Source organism: Ailuropoda melanoleuca, chromosome 5 (genome assembly GCF_002007445.2).
Source record: "Ailuropoda melanoleuca isolate Jingjing chromosome 5, ASM200744v2, whole genome shotgun sequence".
Lineage (NCBI taxonomy): Eukaryota > Metazoa > Chordata > Mammalia > Carnivora > Ursidae > Ailuropoda > Ailuropoda melanoleuca.
Genome location: NC_048222.1, coordinates 80,190,211 through 80,217,801, shown reverse-complemented (window position 1 = coordinate 80,217,801; position 27,591 = coordinate 80,190,211). Strand labels below are relative to the sequence as shown.

Genomic DNA, 27,591 nt, shown 5'->3' with positions numbered 1-27,591 from the left:
AAAACCATTTACTTCTCAGGCTTTCTCTGAGGAGGAGTAAAGCAAATCAACCCGAGTCTGTTGGGTGAGAAGCGGCTTGGGCACTTTGTCCTTGAGTCCTGGATAAGGATCTGACCCCAACCTTTGGATGTCTAAAGGAAGAAAACGAAGCTTCAGCTTTCTTTGATCTCATTTTTCACTGCTAAGGGTGAAGAATCCCCAGGAAAGACAGCTCTTTTAAGAAAACGAGGTGCTCGGGATGTGGCCTAGAGTGGGAGAAGGAAGGTGTGTGGGGCATTTCACTGCTCAGAATGAGGAAGGAAAAGGCCGTGGTCCCAGGGGAGGAGAAGCTGCTGGGACGCTAGGACCACAGTGGTTCTGGGAGGGGAGAGGCTGGCAGGAAGGAAGGAGGAAAGGGAGAGTGGCTGCCGCCTGCATGAGGCTGCCACTGGGCGGGACAGCCAGGGAATGACCGGCTGCTTCCGGGGTGGGTCACACCCAAACAGAGCAGGCAGTGTGGCTGGAGGTGGACTGACTCGGGGGCTTTCATGAGCAGGTGGCATTCCCTCTGAACCAGGTGGTGTTTGATGGTCACCTCAACCCTGTCCAGGCGTCCTCAGGTCTCTGAGCACAACAAACCAAAGGCACTGATGTCCGAAATGGAACGCGGCTACCCCTCACTCTGTTAGTGCCAGGACGCTTCCCAAATGACCGTCCTTACCCAAAGAAATCCCGGCCAGTCTTTGTTCAGTTATACGTTTTATTCTCTAATAGGTACAATACTAAAATAAACACAAATTAAAAAAAAGTTTTATTAAAACAAAACTGTACAAAAAAGCAGTATACTACATTTTAATTACAGAACAGTCTACTGTCCAAAAGGCACTAATCCAGAATAGGAGATACAATGATACAGGACTCATTTGAACTATTTTAATCAATACAATAGAGCACTTGTTTCTTTGACCATTTACATCTAGAAACAAGGGCTTTCTGCTACAGTCATTACACATTGTTATAAATATGAGTCCCACAGGTGAAGGTGCAGTATCGCTCTCCCTGGACAAGGTTCACGCCAAGAGGGACTGCTGTGGGGCGGAGAGGTGGTGGGCAGCGGGGGTGGGGCCCGGGCCCGGGGAAAGGCGACCACCCTGGGCGCACAGAGCTTGTCTTCCGGCCTGGCCTCTCAGATGGTTGGTTTCTGGCCATTACTGGCAGCCACTTTGCCCCCCTCTTGTGTGTTAGCACCGGGAAAGTGGGTTCTGAGATGCTCCAGGGAACTGGGGCTGGAGGTCTGGGTGATGAAGCCAGCAGCTCAGCAGAGGGGAGGCGTTTTGGTAACCTGATCTGAAAAAGGCAGCAACTACTCGGAAGAGGGACACAGAGCCCAGGGACGGCCCGTGAGCTGGGCACTGGAGCCAGGCAGAGCCCCCTGCTACTTTCTGGGCAGACTTTGGGCCCAGAACTGAGAGGTCCTGCATCTCCTCCTGACGGACCCCGTGGAGTCTTACGTTAGAGAGATCTGACAATCTTTTGTTTTGGAAGTTGCTTTCTAGAAGTGGGATTCTACTTCCCAGAGGCCGTGCCCTGCCTCACTGCTGCCTCAGGACCAGGAGCAGCTCCTGGGCAGGGAGAGAGCCAAGCTCTGTCCACCTCTCCATGTTCGGTGGCCTGGAAAACTCTCTAAACCCCAGATTTCCTTATCTAATAGACTCTGGACCTAAGGAAGAGAGATACTGCAGCTTTCCAAACAGTGTCATACACATATAAGACAAAGACAGGCATCTGATGTTAACAAAAATAAGTAACAAAGAAATAGGATTAAACCAAATCTCTTCTCACAGCATCCTATACTACATCCTCCTTCTGCTTAGCAGAAAATTGTACGTACACAAAAATACAAATACACAATTTTGTAGAACAGTCTGATTTTAATATATTTATATATATTTATATTTATACGAGTGGCAGGTTAGTTCATTATATAGAGCTTTTTGCACTTTTGGCTCATATGCAACAAGGCTTATAAATTCAGCTTTAGCTTTCATTCAGGTTTTATAGCTTTTGAACAATTGTTTTCACATTTAAAGCAGCATCCAATTTGCACTAGGAGTTTGTGGTGATTACAGGAAAGATGGGGTCAGGAGGTTACTGACAGGGAAGGCAGGGCCAGGGACAGATATACATTCCAGTGTGTGTGGCGATGTCAGAGGATTGCTACGGGACAGAGTTGACCATGATGACCCCTTGAGGTAGACTGAACACCTTACAGCAGACTCAGACACAGGTGCGACTCCCCTCAGGGACACATGGTGCACAAGATGGGGGACAGAGACCAGAAGACGCCAAAGGGAAACACAAAGACTAAGACACACGACGGCCAAGGCAGGGAAGGGCGCTCTGCCCCAAACCCATCTGGCAGGGACCCCACACAGCCCGTCGCAGATACTCGAGTATTTGGTGGACGCTAAGTCTTTCAGGCAGTCCCAAGGCATCTGGTCCATGGTATATGATCAGATTGTGACTGTCAAACTCACTTTCCATTTTATAACCTGCTGCACCAGCTCGTTCCCACCCGTGCCATGAACAGGCAGACAGAGCTGCCCGTGGTTCTGCGACGGGAACGAGTCCCCAGCACTGTGCGGGCGCCGGAGTGTTCAGGTCCAGTTCACTGAGAAGCAAGTGGGCCTCTTCTGCCGGACGCTGCCCTGCACTGCTGTTCCCCGGCCGCACGGCTGTTCCCCTGCTCTGCGGCACTCCTGCGCATGCGCACCTGGGGCCACTGACAAGCCCTCGGGGAAGGGGTCCACACTAGCGTCCGCAGGACGGGGCGACAGCGCACGGCCTGATTCCGGGTTGGTGTGACGCACTCCAGAGCAGCCTCCCTTTCCCTACCACGGCAGTGGTCTCCCATTGGATCACTTTCTTCAACCCGCCTCCCTTCTCTACCCAAATCCAAAGAATTCCTCTGGCAAATCTGCCCATACCTGTTAAATGTGACAATCCACCATTTGGGTTATTACATTGTCTGAACAAAAACGCTGGATTATTGATGAAAATAAAGTGCCTGGGTATGGATTTGTCCATTTTGCAAAAACTTTCTAACGCACCAACAAATCTGAGCGCTGCTTAGTGCCGTGATGTGAACAGAGTGCAGTCACAAAATAACTCGTCGTACACCCACCACATAATAAAGGCCCCGAATTTAGGTCAGACTTCAATTACTTTAAAAAAGAAACAAACAAATAACCTCACACTCATTTTCAAAGACGCACTTTTGATCTTGCTTCACCCCCAGCGATGAAGGCCCTTCTGAGCAGACATCCTGATCCCTCAAATCTAGGAAGAGAGGACAGGGAGAGGCAGCCAGGGTTCCAGTGATTAATGATGGCAAATGAATCATTGTGTTTTTAACTATGATTATCTGACTCTTTGCCCTCTTGGATCTGGATGCACTTTCCAGCTGTGGACAAAGACAGACTGAATTCTGCTCTGCGGCTGACTTGCTCTTCCCCATCTTCCCCACTCAGTAGCTGTAGACCTCGCAAAGCGGGCTCCTTAACATTCTCTTTGAACCGAGACTGGAACCCCATCAACAGAGACATCCCTAAAAAGCAGCACAGGAAAGAGTGACAAAGCCAGCCTGACAGGGCAATGGCAACGTCGCCCTGCCCAGGAGCTTCCTGCAGAACGCCGGGGGACCCTGGAGAGGGGCAGCTATGTGTCCCTGCCCCCAGGGGCTAAGTGCAGGGTGGGGAAGGGATGGGGGCAGGGCACAGGCCGACTCTGGCAGGTTCCAGAGGTCTGTAACTTGCTTAGGCACTTAAAAAACGTAACTAGAAATGTATCCTTGGAAGGTACTGCATACCCAACGGTGACTATGGCCGTGGAAGGGAGGGAGGGGAGCCCAGGGGGAATCAGAGAAGGCTGTGGGCTCTTGAGGGAGGCAACTAGGATGTTCTTGGTATCTTCTGGCAGGGGAGCATCCCATCTTGCAGTCTGCGGGAATCTGAAGAAACCAGGGCTGGGCCCAGTAGGGGCTTTTCTCTTTCCTGTTTGGGCAGAGCAGAGTGAACGGATGGGGGAGAGCAGGTGTGTGGGAAATCGGGACAGCCTGCTCTAGACTCACGGCCACAGGACTGCACAGGCCTGCTCTCTATAATCCGTGTGAGAAAAACTGCTGGGAAAAGAAGAGGCCCTTTCGAAAGGAGTGCTCTGGCAAAACCAGTGAGGAGTCAAGAAAAGCCTTGCCAGAGACACCGATGCTTGAAGGGAGAAGCTCCCCACCCCCCACCCCTGCCCCCAAGAACTTTGGTTTTGGTTTCATTGTGCCCATTTTCAGAGATGCAGGATTAAGGGGCTCACTGACTATAACGTTGAAATGGGGTTTTCAAGGCAAATCACTAACAATAATGCTCTTGAAAGGAGCCCACAGCTGAGCTCTCACCTTCATTCAATCCACTCTGCTAATGTATGCGCTGCCTACCCCGCCTATGAATCTGGCATAAAAACAAAAGAGTTCAATGTAATATCACTAGAGTGGCTGCTGTTTACATTAATACAGCACTAATGTCGTTTTGTTTCCAGTTTAATAGTTTCAATGAATGATGAAGTGGAAAAATGACCCTCGTAAGTTTATGCTGGGCTCTTAGTTCCAGTAAAGCAACAAAAGGGGAGCGGTTTCTGGGCTTAAAGGAAGCCAGAAAACAAGACTGAAATTTCGACTTGACCTGAAGTGATGGGAAGCTGGAAAAATTATAAAGGCAACACAAATCTTGTGACTCATCTCTGCCACGTATACTGGTTGGTTAAGAGTCACGTGCTCTTTCCAAGGACGGAGTTAATGTCTCCATTCCAAAATTTCAGTGGCACCCAACTGGCACCAGAGATGCCAAATCTGTATCAACAGCTAAATGGAAGGCACACGTACCTTGCTCCCTTCACATTAGGATGGGGTTTTTGTGGGTTTTATTTTGGTGGGAGGGAATAGATAATCAAAAAACCCCATTAGTCAGCTAATGAAACAAGGTACTATTACAGCGGCCACAAATCCCAAGTAGTCAACCTGGTGGATCCACTCACGCAGCCACTCCAATGGGGGGCTTTCCTCTGGGGCGGGTTCCACTCTCTTGGGCTTCAATGATGCCTAGGACACGACAGAGTGGATGAAAAGAGAGGGGGACAGCCAGCGCCTGAGAACTACTTATTTGCAAGACAAAAGAGCTGGAGAAGTGAGGGGGAGAGAAACATGGAATTTCAGTCCTGTCCTCAGGTCAGCTTGGAGCCGGTGGCCCTGACAGTAGTCACTGAACCCCGAGGCGGCTTGCCCGTGCCAGACTGTGGTTATTAGAAACCCACATCTAAGCCCAAATCTGCACCTGTCTCCATGCAGGGCAGACATGAATACCAGAGTTCCAGAACCTCCTACTGGCTCAGCCCCACTGCCTCTCATAACTGTGACGGACGTGACAGCAGAATGCGTTGGAATGGCTTAGCTAAACACTTCTGTGCAGAAGCAGGAGGCCTTAAAGTAACAGGCACTACGAAGAAGCTCGAAAAGCTAGCGAGAAAACAGGAAGTGTGTGAGATTTTTAACATTTTCTGCCTCAACTAACTAGAACTACACCCAAGGAGTGTTAATAAATTCTACTTCTCCTCAAAACACAGATGAGACAGACATACTGTTTCTTCCCCCCAAATAGGCAGTTCACATTTGCCTTCTGTAGACCGGATGCTTGAAACAAGGGGTTTCACATCACAGCTGCGGAGCCTCCCTGAGGTCACTAGGTTTCTACCATCACTAAGCAAGGAGAAAGGCCAAGGGGAAGATGCTCTCATGTCTGGGTCATCAAGGTAACACTAGTTCAGTGTCAGAGGGAATGAAGGGCACAGAGAGATGACCGCATTGGGACAGGGGGCTGGCAGGAACTATCCAGCGTGGTCGTATGAGAAAACAGAACAGGTTAAATGCAGTGATTTCACTCAGAGCAATGCCAGGCAGACTCCGTGGTCCATTCTCCAACGAACATCCTACTAAGATGAAAGCAGCAACTGAGAGCTCACTCTTCCCCATTAAGGTGGTCCTGCTCAGTGTGGGTCTGAATCTTCAAGAATAAACGAGACAGAACACTCAGCACAGTGCCTGGCACGAAGTCCATGCTCAGTAAATGTCAGCCGCTATTATGAGCTCTGAATGCTTCAGATCTGAATGTTTGTCTCCTGTTGCATCATGATTTAGAATGACGTCTTTACTCTGTTTTCTTGTAAGAGCAACGTCTGGCGTTTTCTTCCAAAAAATACGTATTTCATGGGTAAGGACTACCTATGTTTTCATGGATTTTGGTGAGTTGGCTTTTTTTTCTTTTTAGTGGGGGCTGCTGGTGGTACTGGCATTTATGGTGTACGGCGTTCTGAATCACTGAAGTAGCCTCTGGAAACACCTGGGGAGGGAGATGGCTTGCCAACTCCAGTTCTTTTTAGTAGCACCATTCCTTAAGCAGCACATCTAATCCTTTGATCCCTAAAATAGTAGATTGTGTTAGAAGGTTTTAACTGCAGTGATAATTCTATTTTCTTTGAATGTAAGCAGATAATCAGAATGTTCTGCTGGCTGTTTTAATGCATGTCTCACAAATCACAGAATTATACTCATCTAGTCAGTTCTCAGAATTGCAGATCTTAAGACAGATTCTCAATTGTAATGGAGATAGTTATGTTTCAGCAGCTGAGAAAATAAGGGATGGGATACTCTGCTCTTTGGGGTCATAAATTCACGATCATTCCAACTGTCAGAAGACTGACAGGATCCCACAGAAAGTCTAAACGACAGCGCGATGTGTCTTGAAAGCAGGCGTGTTAGGGGTGGGGCTGAAAGTCCCTTTTAGATCATATAAGAAGAGAAGCACTGGGTAAGAACTCTAAATGGCATTTTTCCTGATTTAGCCCAACTACTATACACTTGGACGTATTTTTGAGGGGAAAAAGAATAAAAGACCCTAAGGCAGAACCTTTTCCCAAATTCTGTGTGTGTGTGTGTGTACAGGGGGAGAGAACAGTTATAGAGAAGCAGCCTACCTCAGCATTTTCTTCAAACTGAAGTTTAGCATTTGGTTAGGATCCCTTCTGATAGATACGTGGGCAGGGGAAAAGGTCTGTATGAGGGTAAGCAGCAAAACATGAACAAAAGGCTCACCGGCCAGGCTCCTGAGCACAGCTGGGAACCATACAGGAAAGGAGCAGCTCGAGGAGACACTCGGCACCACGCTGGTATTTGCGTAGACTAACTCTTGATATAACTGAATGAAGACTTCTGCAAGTGCTAAAAAAACAAAAGCATGTTCTAGATCAAGACGCAGCAGCTCCGGTCCAGTGGGAGGCTTCGGCAGGGAGAACAGCAGGCATCCTGGGCAGGGGCCTGCGTAAGGCGTCAAGACCACCCAATGCTCAGTGGGTGGGACAAGGTGGATGAAGAGAAAGGAAGAAAAGTGGAAGGGAGAGAAAGAGAACATCGACTTGGAAGGGCTAGAGAGACAATCCCACCAACTTGGCAGAACAAGAGAGAAAACTCTGGCTAAGAAAAGGCTGCCGATACAAGGAAGTTGGTAGTTGCCGTGTAAGAGCGGTGTTGGGGAACGCACGTGTATCCAGTAACCTCAGGACAATGCAAATATCAGGACTCCAATTATGCCACATAATTGCTTAAAGCCCATATGTGTTTGTATGTGTTTGCATCATGTCTGATGTACATCGTATGATCCAATGAGGAAAATGTGTAAATTCCCATTTGATACTTTCTGATGGTGATGACAGTAGAAATACCAAGTAACCAGGGAAAGAATTAAAAACCTGGGGAGCTTGTTAAGCAGTAAACGTCCTCAAGTTAGGCCGCACAATATGCTAGCTGGCTAGCAAGTCAGACAGAGTCATGGAGGCCTTGTCAGGGGTTCAATCAGTTTGGGATTCTGGCTGTAGTCTCCACCAAAGGTGGAGCAGGTTGAAACTGGATGTGAGGCAGAGGCTTCAAATAATGTAGAAGTCAAATGGGGAGCAATAGCAACGGTTTCCATTCTGAGGCTGAAATAACTCCAAATCCTTCTCTTTCACTAAGGAGAGGACATGAACACCATGTCATTATTTTAGTTTACTGAGTTGCTGTTCCAAATGTTCTTGGGAGCATTCGTGCTAAAAGGGAACAGGGAATGGGAGATCTGCCATTTCCAATCACATAAAGGACAGAAATCCTTTTAATTATGACCATGCCAATCTACATCTTGCTAAAACAGCTAATTACATGTCAGGAGGACACTCAGTCATTCAGAACAATTGTCATTATATTTTTTTATATTCATTCTGTGCCACCCCCTGCAATTACCATGGTTACAACTTGAAAGGATTCAGGCAAACCTTCATTTGATCACAGCACACCAATGTGAATTTGAGAGTTAATTATGGATGTACGGAGCCACTTTCATTAAAAGAGAAAATGCAAATGGAGTTAAGGGAGCGGCACCCTGAGATGTCTGAACTGGGAGCCGAGCTGTGCACACACACCCTACTCAGGTCAGCGTCCGGCAGCCGCGGGGACCACACACGCTCGACAGCGGCCCCACGCCGCTGCACCGTGGGGCTCAGACACCCCGGAGAGGGCACAGTGCTGCTGTCCAAGTCAATCCCCAAACTTGCCAAGTAAAAGGATGTCAGGAGAGCAAGGCAAAGCCTCCTGCAGATGCACCCTTGTTTGCTGTTAGGGCGCTGCACTGGCTAATGCACTAAGGCGCGTGGAATGGGGCTGGTTAGCGGTCAGTGGTGTAACATGCTAGTTAGACTTCACCTGAATGGAATTGACTGGATTTAGTTCTGCTCACTGCTTGGCCCCAAGTGTCATGTGTCATGTGAAGCTAAAAAAGAAGTCCAGTGATCTGTACTTTGTTACCCATGACATCTACTACATCCTCAAGGTCCTTGGGTGATGATAAGAACAGGGTGTAAGATCCTTTGGTGCGGCCAGAGCATCCCTCTCTTCTCCACCATATCTATTTCCCTCTTAATTACAAAGGAAAACTAATGTTATAGGAAAGCGGGTTCCTCAGATCGTTAGCTTTCTCTTTGCTACTGCTTCTCATCTCCACCAAGAAAGAACAATGAAGCTGATGTAGAGGCCTCACAGTTTATGAACTTCCAGCTTTTGAACATCCATAAATAGGAACAACGTTACACTTCAGAGTAAGCGAGTCAACCACTGATGGGTCCTCTAAGATGGCAAATGCAGTAGCTTATCACTTTTAGCTTATAAGTAAAGAGATTTAAGAACACCTTTTCTGAACATAACCTGTTTGTGAGAGGAGTTTCTGTAATCAGAAAAGGGACTTGTAGGCTTGATGTATTTAAAAAGCCTTTCCCACCACCTCAGTAGGGTAGTTTTCCTGAGGGTGGTAAAGAAATCTTTCCTCTTAAGTGATAGTCATCTTTTGAAAAGAAGAGCATATAAAGAGGAGATGGCGGTGCCAGAAAAGAAAAGGGCTCTGCTTTGATAACAGGCTATGGTCAGGGAAATCCTTATAGGATAACCTGGTCACTCAGAGTTGCCTCCCTGGGAAAACCTCATGTTCTCATTATGGCGCAATACCTTCAAACTGGAAAACTTAGGTATAACAAAGTAATGTAAATTAGACAGTTCAGAAATTTAGAAACAGGAAGGTTTTCAGGACATGCAGCTCTGTTAGCCAAATGCAATATGGCTGACAACTGATCCCCGAATCCTGAGTAAACATCCTTGCTATTTAGAGAGCACACAAAAAGGAATGTTTTAAATGTGTAATTCCCACCCCTGCCCCAGTGCATCCCCCACCCCACCCCTATGCCCCACACAGACGCCACCAGCAGAGCTGGTCAGTGCGTCCAACTTCCGCTTGGGAAATCTTGACAAACAAATCCGGCTCAGTAAAGCTATAAATGGATTTGGCTGGTCTCAATGCAGCCCCAATGAATACAGTAGTAAAACATTACTAATAATCACAACAACAAAATGACAAAATCTATCACCACTCTGACCTAAGATTTAAATCACAGACAGAGATTAACACAGAAAACCAACGTACAATGTGAAGGGTCAGGACTATTCAGTGTAGAGTGCTACTGAGCACAAGATCATCAATAACAAGAAAAATTATTGCCTAAGAATCTGTTGAGACTCATTGTGGGGAAAAATACTCTGGTTGTTCTCTGAACAAGAAAAGACAAAAAGCAGTTTTAAAAGTCAGAGCCACAAGTTAAATGGGAAGACTGCTTCTACCCAAACCCTTCTTAAGACCAAGAGAGTAAGGACTTGAAGTTCACATTTTTAGGACAGGGGTGGGAGGATCGTGTATGAAGAAGGGATTATTTCCACTGTTATGGGCAGAGATAATGCGGCTGGTCAGTGGAATATGTAGCTGGTCAAAAAGATGGCCTGCAAGACAGGAGGAAGTGTTTGTGTGAAGAGATGGACCACACCCACCTACTCTGCCTACTGTGGAACATAAAAACCCCAGCAAAGATGTCAGCTCAAGATGAGGCCTTAGTATCAGAGGCCAGAGGCAAATGGAAGAGAAGCTGTTCACAGACGGAGATGAAGCAACTGGAGATTCCTGATGAAATGAGTCTATGATGAAATGAGTCTATTTACACCTGGTGCCTGATAGCTGGAATCCAGGAAGGAAGTGTGTAAAGACAAAGGCCAAATAGGGAGAACTGAAACAAGTGTATGAATGAGCTCTTCATGAGTTGTCCCCTCTGAGGTAAAAAATATATGTGGATATCTGGCCCCAACAGTGGTGCTGCTGGTCACTGGACTGCCTGCCATCCTAGATCCACCAGGAACTGGGGTACTGGATTTGCACACTCCAGTGGTGATGAGCTGCTTCCTCACTCAAATCTTTTCAGGTGGCCACCTCTACTGAGCTAGAGTGAAAGGTACCTTAAAGGGCTCTTCCTGTTCCAGGAACCTTCTTCCTGTGAAGGAATAATAGGAGAATGTGGGGGGGGGGCTGTCCCACCCAATGACAGTGTGTGGGAACTGGACAGATTCCCTAGGTAGGTGGAAGGTGACCACACTTATCACCCACTTTAAGGGACTGAGACTGTGAAGAAAATTGCCCTAAGGGGTACTCAACAATTATAAGCTTTGCTGAAATAAACCTGAAATAAACAAAACTGTCTATTTGGTACTGACTGGCACCAGAAGGTCACAGCTGGCCTTCGTCCTACGTTAGGGTTATCAACAGCAAGGCAGAAATCTCACTAGGAATGGTCCATCTTTCGAAGGTCCCTTTGTAAGGCTGTATTGCAAGAGAAGTAGTTTACCCATGTGACTATAGTAATTCAACGAAAGTGTCTTTTCTAAAAAAAAATAACAGACAAGTTACAAGAACTGCCGACAAGGTTCCCCATCCCCCCCCCCCAGTCTTCCTTACTAGGGAAGAGCAGTCCTGAAACAGTCCTCTGGGGCCTGAGGGAAGTACAGTATGGCGTAAGAGAAGAGGGACACAACAACCAAAAAGCACAGAATGTGATTTTTTTAAGAGCCAGGCTCTTTTCCCTTCAGTAAGACAGCAGTTTAGGGTTTCTATTTAAATACCACCAAATCTGAAAAAGCTTAAGAAAACAAATTCACTATCCAAAGATATTACAAATTAGACAGTGGCAACTCCATTTGCCATTATAAGAACTAAGGTAGCCTGGATAAGAAAGAATTCAACCTGGTGACAAAAACAAAACAAAAAATAACAAACCCCTAAACAAAAAAAAAACCACCAGTGGCAGATTTAAATCTAGGCCCCAAAGAACTACGTTTTTGCTCTTGGTGAAAAAGCAAAAATTATATGTAAGGCAGCGGGTCTTAAGAGCAGGCCAGCAGTCTTCTTCAATTAAAAGAAGAATTCTGGATGAAAGATTCCTTCCTCCTGTTCCTACTGAACCCAATATGAGGCTATCCTGCATTGGTAGACATGTTCTTTCACTTTTTCCAGGTTGCCAGATAGGGTCCAGTAGTGCTTTCATAGATACTGACTCTCCTTTATTCTCTGAAGCTTTTTTCCCTTCTTAAGGCCTTAAAACAATGAAACCTTTCAGCTCTTCTCTGGCAATCACTGTATTTCTTTAGAAACTGCAGCTGTCTTAACAGTTCGAGTCTGTTTCTTTAAAAAGACCAGCAAGAACAAATGATACTAGCAATCCCATCATAAAGAAGCTATCAATTATAATAATCTCCTTAAAATAAATCATGGATGTGGCTTGTCAGACAGTATAGTTTTCTCTCTTTTCTTTCTCAGTCAACTGAGATTAAGCAGACAAAATTCCACCAAAATGGAAAGATACAATATGTTATATTTCTTCTATGTAATATAAAAGGAAAGAAAGATAACATAATCTCCTAATTGAAATAAAAAGTCAAACACACCAAGAAAGAAAATGAGCAGGGGGATCATTCCTGAGAATAACAAATGCTACTCTTAAATTTGTTGGTTCAAGTAATACAGTAAAACAGAAGAGACTACCCCATTTTACTTCAGTTCTTGGAAGCTGGAAGAAGTATATACATTTTCTGCCTGAAATCCACAAACAAGAGCAGGCCCAGTCCCTGCCCACAGCTCTTTACAGTCACAGATCCATATAAGGTGGCATCTTCATGCCCTCTCGGAGGCTTCCACACTGGCCTAAGCAGGATGAACAGATACGGAGAAGACCTCGTCAGCATGTGCCTTAAGTCCAGTCAGACCAGCTAAAAACTGGTGGATATTTAATATCTCACTAACGAGGAAGGGAAAAACAAAGAAGGTCAGTCAGTCTCTCTCTCAATGGTTTTAGGCTGAATACGTTTGGTGGGGGAGGAGGGGTGAGGAGGTAAGGAAATGGCACCTTCCTTCCACCTTAGAAATCATTTTCAGGTAACGGACGACAAGACAGAAGCCCTGTTTAATAGCCAGCCCCACATCCCCCTTTAAACAAGGCTTCACTGTGCGTAGAAAGGAGATGGAACGAGGCAGAAAATATACAGCAGTCATGCCTCCTTCAGACGCACCCTACGCTGCTACATCGAAGGCGGCTTCCTCTTCCCCGCAGTGACAGTGTGTCACTTAATCGGGATGCCAAGAGATCATTTTCATACAAGGCCAGCAGATGTAATTTTCTTTGATGCATGAATAGTTCATCATTTTGCTACTAGATGACAAGGTGATCACAGGGTGACTTTATAACGCAAGTTCACTGTTTGGTATTTTGAGTTCTCAAAATGAAAAAAAGATTTATCAAATATAAATATCTTTAAAAAGTAACAAAAGTGCTACATATGTGATCAAGGAAAAAAATTCCATTAGTTACTGCCGCTTAAAGTAGATTAACTTTACAAATATTACCACATCCATTATCAATATGGCTTCCAATTATTAAATAAATTGCCTGTAGCAATATAGCTTTTCACACCTCTACAAGGACAGAGTAAAGAGAACACCAAAGCAGTCACATCACGTTGTATCTCGAAGACCCACCACGTAAGTGGCAATTGTCCCCTGCTTTTTTCTGCTCCTATGTAGGAAAGTATTTGCATTTGTGATAGTCAGCCAGCATAATCCCACTCTAAAGTCCTCTATGAACCTCTCGTATTGAGGGGGCTTCAGTTAATGGATACAAAGACTGGAAGTTCATTCACTCATTTGTGACCTTAGCTCCATCCTTGAAAGACTTTTTTGGTAGCAGGGAAAGGGGGCACAAACAGGAGGCAGAGCAGCTTCCATGATGGCCTCCAGCACTTCTCCAGGCAGGCACACCTGTGCCGCGCAATGTACAGTGGTTCTGAGAACTGGACTTAACATCCATTAGACATTCAGCTCACGTGTTTTTCCAATGCTCTCAAGCTGGGTTTTTTTTTTTTTTTAAATGACTTTTGTTTTTTGTCTTTTTGTTTGTTTGATCATGGTCCCAAAGGCAGAAGGCAGTATTTTATCTACTAAGTCACACAGCTTGTGAGAGAAAAGGATGTCTGTGTCAGGCATGTTAACATCAACCAAAATCTGAGATCAAGTTTTTCCATGGACATTCTTAGCACAGCACCCAAAGAAGTATATTCTAGCCACAGTGTGACTATTATGAGGCACGGCTTATTGCAGCTGGAAATCAATGATTCCCATGCTGAGTGGGAATTCTAGTGTTCCTTTTACTCTGCGGATACTCCCCACATGGTGTCTGTCAATCCTGGGCCACACTACCTCAGCTTGCATCCTATCAGTCTTGGGGAAGGAAAAGGGTACAGACTAGTGTTACAGGAATCTAAAGGTACCCAAGGTTTTACACGTAGCCTAATATTGGAGAACTGAGGGCTATCTAAATACCTGGAAGCACTTTCTTGGAATGCTAAGACAGAGCAGCAAGATTTTCTAGCCTCGGGGGCTGGGAGAGGGAAGTTTGGTTGGTTGGTTGGTTATTATTTACTGGGAATTAATACTGAGAGAGTATATGCAAAGGCTGAGGGCACCATGCCATCTTCACAGAACAAGACCCTAACAGCTAACTGACATACAAGAAACTGCAAGTTATACTGTAAGAACACATGTTAAGGACCGAGGAAAGTCTGCTAAGGTGCTACGTCTAAACTAAGTTAACTTCTCCTGTTCAACCCTCCCTGATCAGTCGTCATCCAGGGCCTCTGTCTTGATTTCGTTGGCTCCTTGTCGGGCCAATGCCAAGATAGTATGGTTGACTGCTGCCATTTCCACAGCTAATGAGATGGGGTCTTGGTGGTCACTATGGCTAGTGCTGTCATCCTAGATGTGCAGAAATAAGAAATAAATGTTATTAGTCGACTGGCAAAATTCTCCAGCTCACAGAAAGGCATGCGGAGGGCAAGGGGAGGCAGAACATTCGTGGGAGGAAACAGTGGGGGAGGGGCTCATGACACAGTAGAGGTGAAATGTATTTAAGTAGACACTGAATGGAAATAGGTCAGGACTTCCAATTGACATTTTTATGATTCAACAAATAAAAAGCACCAAAATGTTTTTTTCTTGCGGAGAATTTTATTCCTTCTATCAGAAAGACTGCTGGTGATGCTAATCAAATCTGATCATTCTAGTTTGCAACAAACATAGCACTAGTCATTGAAGGCCAAACTAGTGAGCTATTAAATTCTGGATTGGTAGTCTTACAAACAGATTATCAGACCTCATGGTATCTCTCTACTGAACTCAGAAAACTGGACTAAACTATAGACACCGACATCTAATGGGTAAAAATGCATTTTTATTTTTATTTATAAAAATGCATTTTATTTTTATTTATAAAAGAACAAAAACCAAAAAAACTCTGAATTACAACAGGACAAAAGTCTAGCAGCCGGAAATGGTGACGGGAGACAATGTGCGGCACTCTCCTGCTGTAAGGCTGCTGTGCCAGGGAAGTGGCAGGTGTTGTATTTAGGGGGAGTGTGAAGCTCTCCTTCCGAGCACAGCTCAATGTGTTAAACAATAAAGCTGTGAAGGAAACTGGCATTGCAGGATGTTTGTCAGGCACTGAAGATGGTGTTACAAATAAGGGGTAAGTTTCTCAAATGTCACATCTTCAGGGGAACTCTGAATCAAAAAGCTTTGGAAAGGGTAAGCCCCTTTGGGAAAAAAAAAAATCATGGGATGTGCTCTCTTAGGGCATGTGGAAAAATCGGTGGAAATGATCCACCTACATTGGTAGACTGAAAGGTAACAGGAATGTTTCTGATTAGAAAGACAGAATATTTTCTTGAATAAAATGTGGAGCTATGATTTGGAGTCCTAAAAAGAAAAGGTAACCCCTGGGAATTATGGGTATCATTGTTTCATTCCCATTTTCACAGATTGGTCTTTAGAGTTTAAAAGGGGGTGGTGTGCACTCTTGCAGCCTCTGTGCTCAAGCTGGTAAACAGAGGCTGTAAAATGATTGGCAGAAGGAAGAACATGGCAGACTATACTTAAGAGCTGGCTGGGGGGCCAGGAAGAGGTGTATATACACCATAGGAAAGAACAAAAGTTTCCCTGCTGGGGTTCAGAAGAGATCATACATTCTTTTCATGTTCCAAACAGAAATGAATTTTAATTCCTATGACAATTTTAATGAAATTTGTCAAGAGGTATGTGGGGGGAAAATTCCCATATTCTTAGTGACTGAATTATTCCATCCAGTGGCTACAATTAAATATATTTTTCCCCCCAAGCAATGAAGACTAAGTCAGGGTGATGTGAGAAGACATGCATTTATGAGAGGATGTGTGTGTCAATGTGCCAGAGACTCTGGAAGAACCACTCATCTGGGCATGAGGGTTCTCACTGCAATGGGGCCGTGGTGGGTGGGACCTTCCACTGTGTGCTGCATTGGTACATGTTTAGGCATGGATTACAGCTACCCAGTAGCCCCTAGTATTTCTCAAACATTGAGTGTGTGTGTGGTGGATGGTGTAACTTGCTTGTTTGGATCAGATCCTCCTCTCTTCTTCTACCTTCTCTGCTTCTCTGCCTCCCTCTGAACTTCTTCCCTCCTCCTCCTCCCCATTGCGTACTTGCCAAGTATCCTGTTGTATGACAATAAATCCATGCGGGTGAATAACAGTTTCTCACAAATTTAACAGGACAACTGAATCTTACCACATTCCTTTCAAATTACATGAAAATCTAACTACACACATAAGCAGAGTGGAGGGACACTGGATTGTCTCCTCTCCCCCTCCCCGTACAAAACGCACCCACAGAATTGACTTGTCATACTGCCCCACCCACTCTGTAACCAAGAACCTCTGCTCTCAGCTGCTCACCTGCTCTGAGTAGTCATTTCCGTCAACATCATCACTGTTGGAATGGCCTCCTGGACTCTGTACATCTATCCCATGACTCTCCAGGATTGCTGCTTCTTCGAAAAAAGCAAATAGATCCCTAAATTATCTGTTACATTACTGTAATAGCTTGAACACTGAATAAATCTTTGTGCTGAAGAAATTAGGGTGTAATTAAACCAGAATCTAGATTCCTGTATGTTTTCTTTTAAATTGCAGATGGACAGAATGCAACTGCACATAGGCCAGGGGAAGAACACATCTGTCATTCTGGAGCCCCTGCTGCTATGTGAGCCACATGTGAGTGGTTGACTGTTTGGTGCTTCATAAATAGTTACCAACTAATTCAACAGCCCTCCTGTCTCAGGGTTCTATAAAGTGTTTGAGAATCGTATTGATGGAGAGGGAGTTAAGTTTAGAAATGAAATACAATTTTAGAAGCTCAAAACAAATCTCCCACTCCAATCGCATCAATTCGTATTTCTTAAATGCTCTTTTTAAAAATCTGTGTTTTGCTATGTTCCCTATTAAGACTCTTTCATCCCAATTCTATTAAGCACATGTTTCTTAGTATCTAAGTCACGGCCCAGTAACAACAAAGAAGCTCAGGGTCTCATTCCCTCCTCACTCAAGACCTTAGCAAGTAGTTTTAATACGCAGCTCAGGAGTCATGCAGTCAGGGGCATGTCTAATTCTAGATTCTAGAATATTAAGAACAATGCCATTATTAGTATAATACAAACAGTGCTAATAATACTAACTCTTAAAAACACAAAGAAAAACATAAGGACAATTCTTGTTAGGCTTAAAAATTAGCATCATTAAGACCTGCAGTTCTAAATTGAAGGTGCTCTCAAAGTAAATACAATGTCCATGACTGCTTCAAAAGGGAAAGCAGCCTCTCTGATACATTACCAATATTGGCTCTCCTCTTGATCTCCTTCCGTCTGTTAGCAAACCAATTATATACTTTCAGGGAGGTAACTCGTTCCAGATCAGACAGTTTTTTGCCTGTGAATACATGCAATAAAATTCAGATAGTCTGCAGCTGAGACTAGTTTTAAGGAATAATACTTTTCTCTTTGAAAAGTTCTTTTGATTGCATTTATTCCCAGAATGACAGATGCAGCTACTGTTGTTGTTGTTTTTTAGTATTCTGTGTAACTATTATTGAATGAATAAAAACTAAATAAATACAAAACGGCAACTAAGAACATAAAATATTTCAGAAAGCCACATGACATTAAAAAATTCCAATACTAAATACAATAATTAATGAATTCCACAGTCAGGCTGCCAGGGTTCAAAGGTCACAGGACAGAGGTTTCATTTAATTAGCATCATGTAGATGAGTATGTTAGTCTTCATCAAGTTTTCAGGTAGCTCAAGTTTACTTACATCTTTAAGGTCTTACATAAACTGTTTCCTGCTGTTTAGTTACATCTTTAAGGCCTTATCTAAATTGTTTCCTGCCTGTCTTCAGACAGACAGCAGGAAGCAATTATTACCTATGTTTTCTTGAAGACTAAAGGTCACTCTGACCATCCATTATTGTAACTATGCTACAACGCATAGCCCAATTCAGGTTGCATTTTAGATTTATTATCTTCTTTGCTGTCAAGTGTGACTTCTTACAGATTAGCACCATGCTGGCCAACAAGGGCCCATGTGCACCCTTCCCTCCTCCACTGGCCTTTTCTTTTTTTTTTTTTTTTTTTTTTTTTAAATTTTTTTTAAGATTTTATTTATTTGACAGAGATAGAGACAGCCAGCGAGAGAGGGAACACAAGCAGGGGGAGTGGGAGAGGAAGAAGCAGGCTCACAGCGGAAGAGCCTGACGTGGGGCTCGATCCCACAAGGCCGGGATCACGCCCTGAGCCGAAGGCAGACGCCCAACCGCTGTGCCACCCAGGCGCCCCTCCACTGGCCTTTTCTGTTTTAGTTTTAATCCACAGTGGGTGGAGAAGCCAGGAAAACAGGTTGAAGTGTTGATGATACAGGGTGAAGTGTTTTCCAGGAAGCTTCTGAGTTCCTGCACAGCCTCATGGGTGGAACTTTGGCTGGTGTGAAGTGCGGGTATAGGTGTTGGAGGTGTGTCAGTCACTAAGGTGTGGTTGTAGGGTCTAGATTGCTAGAAGTCTGGCTTCTGGGTAAGGGAAACTAAATCACAGTTTAATTATGATAAAACATTGATACTTCTGTATACATAGCCAATTAAGTTAACTGGCCAAATGAAGATCAATTGCTGATCTTAACTGAGAATGATTTCTGGTAACAAAAACTGTGAAATGTGGAATAATATTTTAACACATGGAAGAAAAGTCATGTGTGTTTAAGTGGCTCGGCTGACTTGCATAAGAACAATAGGACTTCAGGATGGAACTATCCTGTTTTTCCTAGCTATATGCAGAAGTCATCCCAATGTCGGAAGGAGAAAGAAGCCACATCCAATAAGAAATTCTTTCTTCAAGCAGGAATACAGAATTATAAAACACTTGTTAAAAAAAAAATCTAAATCTAAGGCTTTTCATTTACAAGCCTTGCTTAAATACTCCAAACTTTAAAATTATTTTGGAATTGAAATAGTTATGCTATATTTTTGGAGAAAGAAATCTATACAGTCTTTAAAAATATAATTTCAAGGTCTCATATCTTTTTTTTTTTTTAAGATTTTATTTATTTATTTGATAGAGAGAGACAGCCAGCGAGAGAGGGAATACAAGCACGGATAGAGGGAGAGGAAGAGGCAGGCTCCCAGCGGAGGAGCCCGATGTGGGGCTCGATCCCAGAACACCGGGACCACGCCCTGAGCCGAAGGCAGATGCTTAAGGACTGCGCTACCCAGGCGCCCCTCAAGGTCTCATATCTTAAGCAGGGACACTCCCTGGAAACTCTCCATGTGAATGTTTGATCTGGATCCCTAAGAAGTACTGCATGAACAGGACGGGGCAGTGATTAGACAGGAAGGTGGTGAGGATAGAGCTAATGGCACCCAGATGGAATGAGTAAAAGAAGATTTCTCATCCCAAATGACGATCTGAAGCCGAGAGCTCCACCACGGAGGAAAGTGGCAGCTTGCTGCCTTACCTGGCTTCTGTATAACTGCATTGCAAGCATTGGCAATTTCTTCTCTCTTAGCTTCATCTGGGTATTGATTCTCATTGAAGTAACTGCAGGGGCAACCAATTAAGACAAAAGTTTGTACTTTAAAAAAATGTGCTCTCATTAAAACACTAACCCACTGAAAAATACATTCTTCTTTATGATGTAACATTAGGGTCTAGTCCAGGCTGTCCAATGGAATTCTCTGTGAGGATGGAAACAGTCTGGCCTTTATTATCCAATAGGGGAGCCACTACTCACACGTGGCTGCTGAGCAGCTGAAATGGGGCTGATGTGACTGAGGAAGTGACTTTTTGATTTAATTTTAGCAAATTTAAATTTAAATTGCTAAATGTGACTAGTGGCTACTATATTAGTGCAGGCCTAGATACTGCTTTGCTTCACTGAAAGATGTCCTTGATATAAAAGTTGCCTGTGATACACATATGGGTGGCTGAAATCATGGAGTTCTGTTACTGAGGCACTGGTAACAACAGGACTTTTTTGTGTGTGTGTGTCATACTTTGTAGTGGCAAAAATTTTAAATGACCAAATGGTACATCAATGGGAGAATGGTAGAACAAATTATGGGACATCCATATTTATACACAGTTATTTAAAAATGACTAGGAAAAAAAGAAGTTAGAGCTCTATCCACTGACCTCGAGGGATGTTTACAACATTCCTAAGTGAGAAAAACAATCTGCAGAATAACGTGCATGGAAGATACCATTATGGAATTTGAAAAATTCCTGTTTATGTGCACATAAATTTGCATGGATAAAAGCTGGAAGAGTACACATCAGGCTGTAAAAATCAATTACTTTGATGTGGGGGAAGGGGATTAGTGGGAGGAGATGTAAATATTTTTGCTTTTTTCCATATGTTAAAAAAAGCACATATTCTATACAATAGTACTTACAAGAAATTAGGTTTACAGAACTCCTTAGCATTATCAGACCTGTGAGATTCTATGTGGGAACAGAATGTTTATTAGGGCTACTTTTTCTATCAACTATGATTTTAAGAAAAGAAAAAGGATCTTCATGTTCTGAACTCTCCCGTTTTTTTCTTCAGGGGCTTCCCATCCCTTAGAACGCAGCTTTTCCATTTCTCTCACCCTCTGGTCTGAGATAGTGGAAATGCCATTCTATCAGGAATAAAAAAGTGGAGGCTGCAACCCCTTCTTGTGAAACCCCAAACCCCGACTCCTGATGCCCCCACTGCCCCACCCCCACCATCTCCACGGAGCCCATCCTCTGACACAGCTGCTGCTGTCCCCGGAAGGCCTTTCCTTTGCTAAAACATTAAGTCCTAGAACTAGATCATACCAGGCCTATCAACTACCACGCTCCACAGTGTTCTCCTGCTTCATTCCACAATTTAAGCATCTCTTCCTACATGATTTTCTGTCATCATTTTTAGGGCTCTAGTGTTCATACTGAGGATTTTTCCAACAGACTGTCCTCATAACTGCTCCACTTCCACATTCCTACTGACCTTTACTTGGGCAAAGACACTCTGAATTAGTTTCACGAGCCTGCAGGACTGGCATCAACTGGACGCTTGTTAGAAAGGTAGAATCCCAGACCCCACCTCAGACTGAACCAGAATCCGAATTTCACAAGATTTCCAGGTGATTTGAATGCACATTAATATTGGAGAAGCACTGGATTGGCTCATTTATTTAAAGTTCAACGAAGGAAACAAAAGCAGATATTAAGTACCTAACACTGTAGGCTTGCACTGTGGGTAAAGAGATTTAGATCGTTTCTGACTGCAAGGAGTTTACAACCTACTGGAGAGACAGACATATAAACCAATATGCTTGTGGTAAAATTCCGGAAGATGTCTGAAGAGAGTACTCCTGGAGCACAGATGAAAGTGTTCTCAGTGTTGTTTGCAGGGACCCAGAAGGATGTGGCAGAGGAAGTGCCTTCTTGAGTTAGGTCTTGACGATGGGCAGGAGTTTGCAAGGCGAAGAGGAGGAAGAGCATTTCATGCAAGGGGAACAGCATAGGCAAAAGCCAAAGGTAGATAAAAGCCCTGACGATTCTGGTCACAGAGGAGAATGGTTAGAACATGGGGTTCACAGGAAGAAATGAAGAGATACCAGCCTGGAAGAGCAGGATGGGGCCAGCTCGTGAAGAGCCTTGTCTCTTCTTGTCAGTAGGAAAGACATCATCTTGAAACAGAGGTTTTCAAGCCACATAGAGATAGATATACACCCATCTGTGTTTTAGAAAGATTACACATCTTCAAGACTCAAACTTCTGAATTCTACCTCCATGATCTTAATTCTGAAATTCCCCCAGTCAACTTTCTACTTACTACTACTCCTCTTCAGAATACCTTTGCCTTCACCTTCTTCATAATCTCGAATCCCTTTAAAATGCTCCCCCCCAACTTAAAAAAAAATCTGTTTATCTATACTTCTGGCCTCACTTTCATTTCTTAGCCTGAACTTCATGGCGAGCCAAATCAACAATATCCCTTAGGAGAAACTTATTTAGCTTCTCTGTCCTTCCACCATACCTGTCCAGCCAATCTCCTACCCTGCAGAAAGCACCTTCCACATGTTCTCTTCCATCCTTCTCTCCAAGTGTTCCTGGACAAAGTCATAAAATAGGGCCAATTGGTTTCTTTATAAATCTGTGGTTTTCAACCTTAACCAGGCCCCTCATTTTGGATGGGAACTCTTCCTGTCCTTTCTAACTAGCTGTTTTTAATAATCCATCTTTCATGCCCCACTTACCTGAAGGCTGTCCACTCTTAGGTCCCAAACCCTCAAATCTACCAGTCATTCTTTTTACAAATGACTTTGCCTCCTCTTTTACCAAGAGGGAGGTTATTTAACGTAAGTTTGGGTAATGTTTTTAGCTTTTCAACCTCTCAACTTCTCTGAGTCACTGTTCATTCATTTCATCTCCTGGTGGAGGAAGATGCACTCTCCTCTTCAAGGTCTACTTCTCCACTTGTATCTCTGATCTCATCCTCCCTCCTTTATTTTCTCAGCTCTCTCCTGTCTTTCTTGCATGCCCCATCTTTTCCTTGTACCTATGCAATTAGGCTATTTCAAAGATTTTGTGATGTACATTTCTTTATTATTATAATCCCTAAAATCAAGATGTATCTTGTAATTGATGGTGTCTGAAAATTAACTGGCAGTGTTTGTCCCCCATCACTGGTACATAAAATCAAGGTGTGTCTTATAATCAAGGCCTTTTCAGATCTGATGGAACATGGCTATTGTTGAGACCGACAGGTCCTATTTCAGCAGCTCCAGGGCCACTATACTTCATTATAGCAACTCTTCTTCCAAATTACTGCAAAGCCAGTGACTGACACCCCATCCACCCCCTCTAACGTCTGCTTAATATTCCTAGTGTACATCTCTAGTCATGGGCATTATTCTGTTAAAAATTTTTTAAAGTTTATTATAGAGGTGTTCAGAGTTCTCCCCTAAACTACCTTTGCTTCTTTATCTGCTGCTACTACCATATATGCATGCTACAGTCTAGGAAAATGGAATAACCTTGTAAACTCCTGGTATCTCTCTGCCTTTCTCCTGCGAGTATATCTGCTTTTTGCCTCTCCCCAACCTAAATCTTGTTTTTCGGGATATAGGCTGAGTATCAGCTCTTGGCCAGTCAAAGGTAAATATCACCCCATGAATCCCACAGCACTCCATCTGTTCCCCCTCACATTTTTTTCATCTTGTATTATAGTTATCACTATATACATCTCTCCCCTACTATGCCGAAAGCCACCTGAGGTACAAGTCTGATTCCTTCTTATATGCACTCCCCACTGATGGCAGTGCTGACAAGTCAATAATGATGAATTAAGTCCCCACCAACCCAGTGTAGGGGTCTCCAAAAGAAATAAATACCACTGTAAATGAACTGTTGAAAGTCAGGGATATAGAGTTATTGTAAGGTCTCAAAAGACACATACTAAAGAAATGATTATCTCTTGAGAGCAAGAATACTGGGGCTGGATGGAAGAGGGGGAAGTATTGGTGGTAATTAAGATTGGTTTTCACATTCTGTTTTATATACTTCTCTGTTGAGTTTCTGAAATGAACATATGCTATTTTTATAAATTTTTAATAAAATAACTTTGGGAAAACACTGAAACAATTAAACACTAGCTTAATGATTAATACTCCATAAACAATTTATGTTTGTAAAGTGTATTTGGATCAGCTAGAAAATATTAGGATTGTGACTGCTATTCTAATGATTAGTAGGATAAAGCCACAGTATTTTTGGAAGCTAAGTAGAATTTGTAGTTATTCATGGTATATATGACTTAATGAATTAAAAAGTCTTTAAAAATCATTTTTACTGTGTATTTTTTAGGATCTAATTATATAAAATAAAGATGATCAGTGTAAAAAATAAATCAGCACCTTCTTCTAAATCAAAAAATATAAGAATTCACTATAGTTTTATATCTCTAAGCCTGACAATCAGTCCTTTCTTCTCTGTTAAGGACCTTTTATTTTTATAATTAAGAAACGTAGGCCTATTCAAAATGTAAATTTTCAGTACAATGTACTACTAGAGCTGGAGATGTGTATATGCTGGACTCCTGAGTACCACTTTCATCTTTCTGTCTTTCCATAGTGATTCAATGTTTGAAAAATATGAATTCAAGAGAGACAGTATAATCTAAACTGATAAAATAATATACTTTAATATTATTATTAATATTATTATTAAGATACCCCATGGTAAATATATAAGTTTAAGATGTAATAATTAAAAATATTCACTGTAAAGCTCTTAAAGCTCCTCTCCCAGTGGGAACAGACCCACAATACCAACATAAAGTGAAAGAGCTTTTAGGAAAGACAAAGGTAGGCCGGAAAATAAAATATTCAACAAAAATGTATTATGTGAGTGTGAATAAGGCACTGTACTTGAGGAGTGGATATAAGTTCAAATATAAGCCCTGATCTTAAGAACATGTGGTTCAGCTGAGGAGGAATATATAAAAAAGTTAAACGGTAAAAGGAGTCAAAACAAGTCAAAACAGTAACATAACAGACAAACCAGAAGATACCAGCTGCTAATTAAGGATATAAATGATAAGCTAAATAAATTCAGAAGAGATATTTCCATAGATGAGAAAGCTCACTGAATTGGGCAGGCTTCTGAGGGATGCACAGACTCCAGGTACTGGAGAGGAAAGGGCAAAGTTAACAGTAAAGACAAAGATACAAAGGCATAAAAACCTAAGATGTGCTTGAAAAACAAGGCAACTAGTAATGCAATCTGATTAGACTATAGGGGTTATATATAGGGTGATCTTGGTTTGCGCGAGAGTGCGCTATTATCTTGGGTTATTAACTAATTCTCTTCCCCAAAGTATCTCACTTTAGATAATAAACTATATGGTCACCTTGCAACCACACCACATTACTGACTTATCTAAAATTAGTGTCAAAATCCCTTAAGTCCTTTTCATATGTGCTCTGTGAAAGAGAGCATGTTAATTGCTCAGAAAAAAAGGAAGCATCAAAAAGATGGTTAACTACAGTTTCTATCTAGTTACTCACAAGAGGAGCTACCTAAGCCCAAAGAATCTGCTTGGCATATAATAAGACATTCAATAAGCAACCGTTTGATCAGTAGATGGTTGAATGAATAAATAAATAAATAAATAAATAAATAAAGGAAAAAATGAATGGAAGAAGGAAACAGAGGTGAAAACAGAGAAAACAGTGGTTGCAGTTAAAGCTTTTAGTGAAACCACGAATATCTTCCAGGACAAAACCAGTTGAGATCTCACCATACTGTACACTATCTTCTCTAGGCACACTAAGAGGTTTTAAAGACTAAGATAAAGCTGAATACAATTACATTAGTATAGTGCTTATTTCTGAGCTATATATAACCAGTAGACTATCAATGAAGTTGGAAAATAGGTCTAATGACTTTGATTTTGGAAATAATCATATAGCCAATGAAAAAATGTTGATCAAGTCCTAATTTATACCAGGCAATTGGCTACATGGTGGCAAAGATGAATCAGACAAAACTTCCCAGTGTAGTCACTGGGGGATGTATGCATGTAATGAAACATATTATAAAATACCACAGAATGAACTATATTAGTGGTATGAATATAGTATATGGGAGCAGAGAGGAACCAACATTTGTACAGGGTCTTGAAGAGAGAGCAGAGAGGGTGGGTAAAGTGAATTAATACAAGGCAGAGGAAGCAACATATACAAAGAAAGGGAGTTATGAAAGAGCTCAGAATGTTCTTGAGAATGGGTAGGAGTTCAGTGTGGCTGGAATATATTGTACATAAGATGGGGTAGTTGGGAACCAGACTGAAAAAAACAAAAACAAAAACAAAAACCACTGGGTCCAGATTCTAAACAGTATGACAGAGTTTGCAGTTAACTTTTTAGGCAACTGGGAATGAAGGTTTTTAAGCAGGGTATCATATGATCAGACTTATTTTTGTAGGGCAATATCTCTGGTGATACTAGAGGCAGAAGTCAGTTAGGCAGTGTGACAACACCTGAGGAGAGGGTCTGCAGTAGGCTGAGGCGCAGAAACAGAGAGGAAAAGAGATTCAAGAGACATTTCAGAATGGTAATAATTCAAGACAGCCTTACCTCCTGGGTTTAGGCACCTCTCTACCCCATACCAAAAAAAATTAATAAATAAATAGAATGATAGCCTTAGGAATAGTACACACTACTTATTATTCACCTTCAAGCATTTTAACCTTTAGATTATGTCAAAGAAGTAGATATTTCTACTGTTACCAGGTGAACAAATTGTAGGAGAACTTAGCTCTAAGACTCTAAAAGAGATTTGTTTCCAACTGGAACTCTGGAGTTCAAAACATACGTCTGTTACATATAAGAATATTTTATAGCTCCAGCCATTTTCCAAGACAAAAAAGGGAAAGAAATGTAAACAGAAATCTACAGGTAGTAATAAAAAAGTAATAAAATAAATCCTAAGGGCACTACACTTTTATAGACAAAGGACATTGTCAGCTGAGTAATCAGTGAATATCTTCACAGAGAGAAATCAAATGATCCTTTTGCCAGACAATGACAGCAAAGAATTAAAATGAAAAGTGGCAAAATAATTTACATGAGATGAGAAACCATAAGCTAGTAACAAATGGAAACGTCCTTGAAGCACTTTCATTTCAATAACACTGAAGTCTATAAAAACTGCAGCCAGAAAATTCCTCCTTTTGTGTCTTGGTGAGCATATAGAAAAGATGGGACTAACTCTTTAAGCAAGGGATAATGGCATGTAAATGAACCTTTTCTTTCTTCTGTGCCTTTACGTGCGTATCTCCTGAGAGATATTTAAGCCTCACCATTTTAGTAATTCAAAATAAGGTTTCAGGACCGTCAGACATTGCCCACTATCTATAATCTAGTGTGCATTTCTTCATCACAAAGTAAAATTACTGGGCAGTAGGCAGGAAAGAGAATAACATGAGACTGGAGCACTTTGGAATCTAACTGTCCTATCTCCTACTTGAGATCATCTATGCGTTAAATGATCTTTGGCAACAAAAAAAGTCTTAAATATTCTTATGTTTGCTTTTAAACAACAGAGTAAAAGCTGAGATGAAAGAAAAGGGAAAACCTCCAAGTGCAGCAACTATCTTTTGTTAATCCACAAAGGCCTAAGGAA

The 27,591-nt window shown here is 42.6% G+C and overlaps 1 protein-coding gene across 9 annotated transcripts in view; it reads right to left on the bottom strand.

Annotated features, from left to right (window-relative positions):
• Positions 1–728: 728 nt before the first annotated feature.
• Positions 729–27,591, bottom strand: part of HMBOX1 (homeobox containing 1) — a 185,280-nt gene continuing 158,417 nt past the window's right edge. Inside the window, exons 7-11 of one of the 9 annotated variants that reach the window (XM_019799297.2) lie at positions 19,892–19,974; positions 17,720–17,815; positions 16,787–16,881; positions 16,475–16,546; positions 729–14,774 (exon numbers count right to left, since the gene is read on the bottom strand). In XM_019799297.2, coding sequence (XP_019654856.1) covers positions 14,637–14,774; positions 16,475–16,546; positions 16,787–16,881; positions 17,720–17,815; positions 19,892–19,974 — 484 coding nt within the window. In that variant the 3' untranslated portion in view covers positions 729–14,636. The other 8 variants (XM_034661353.1, XM_034661354.1, XM_034661355.1 and 5 more) reach the window with 8 other exon arrangements.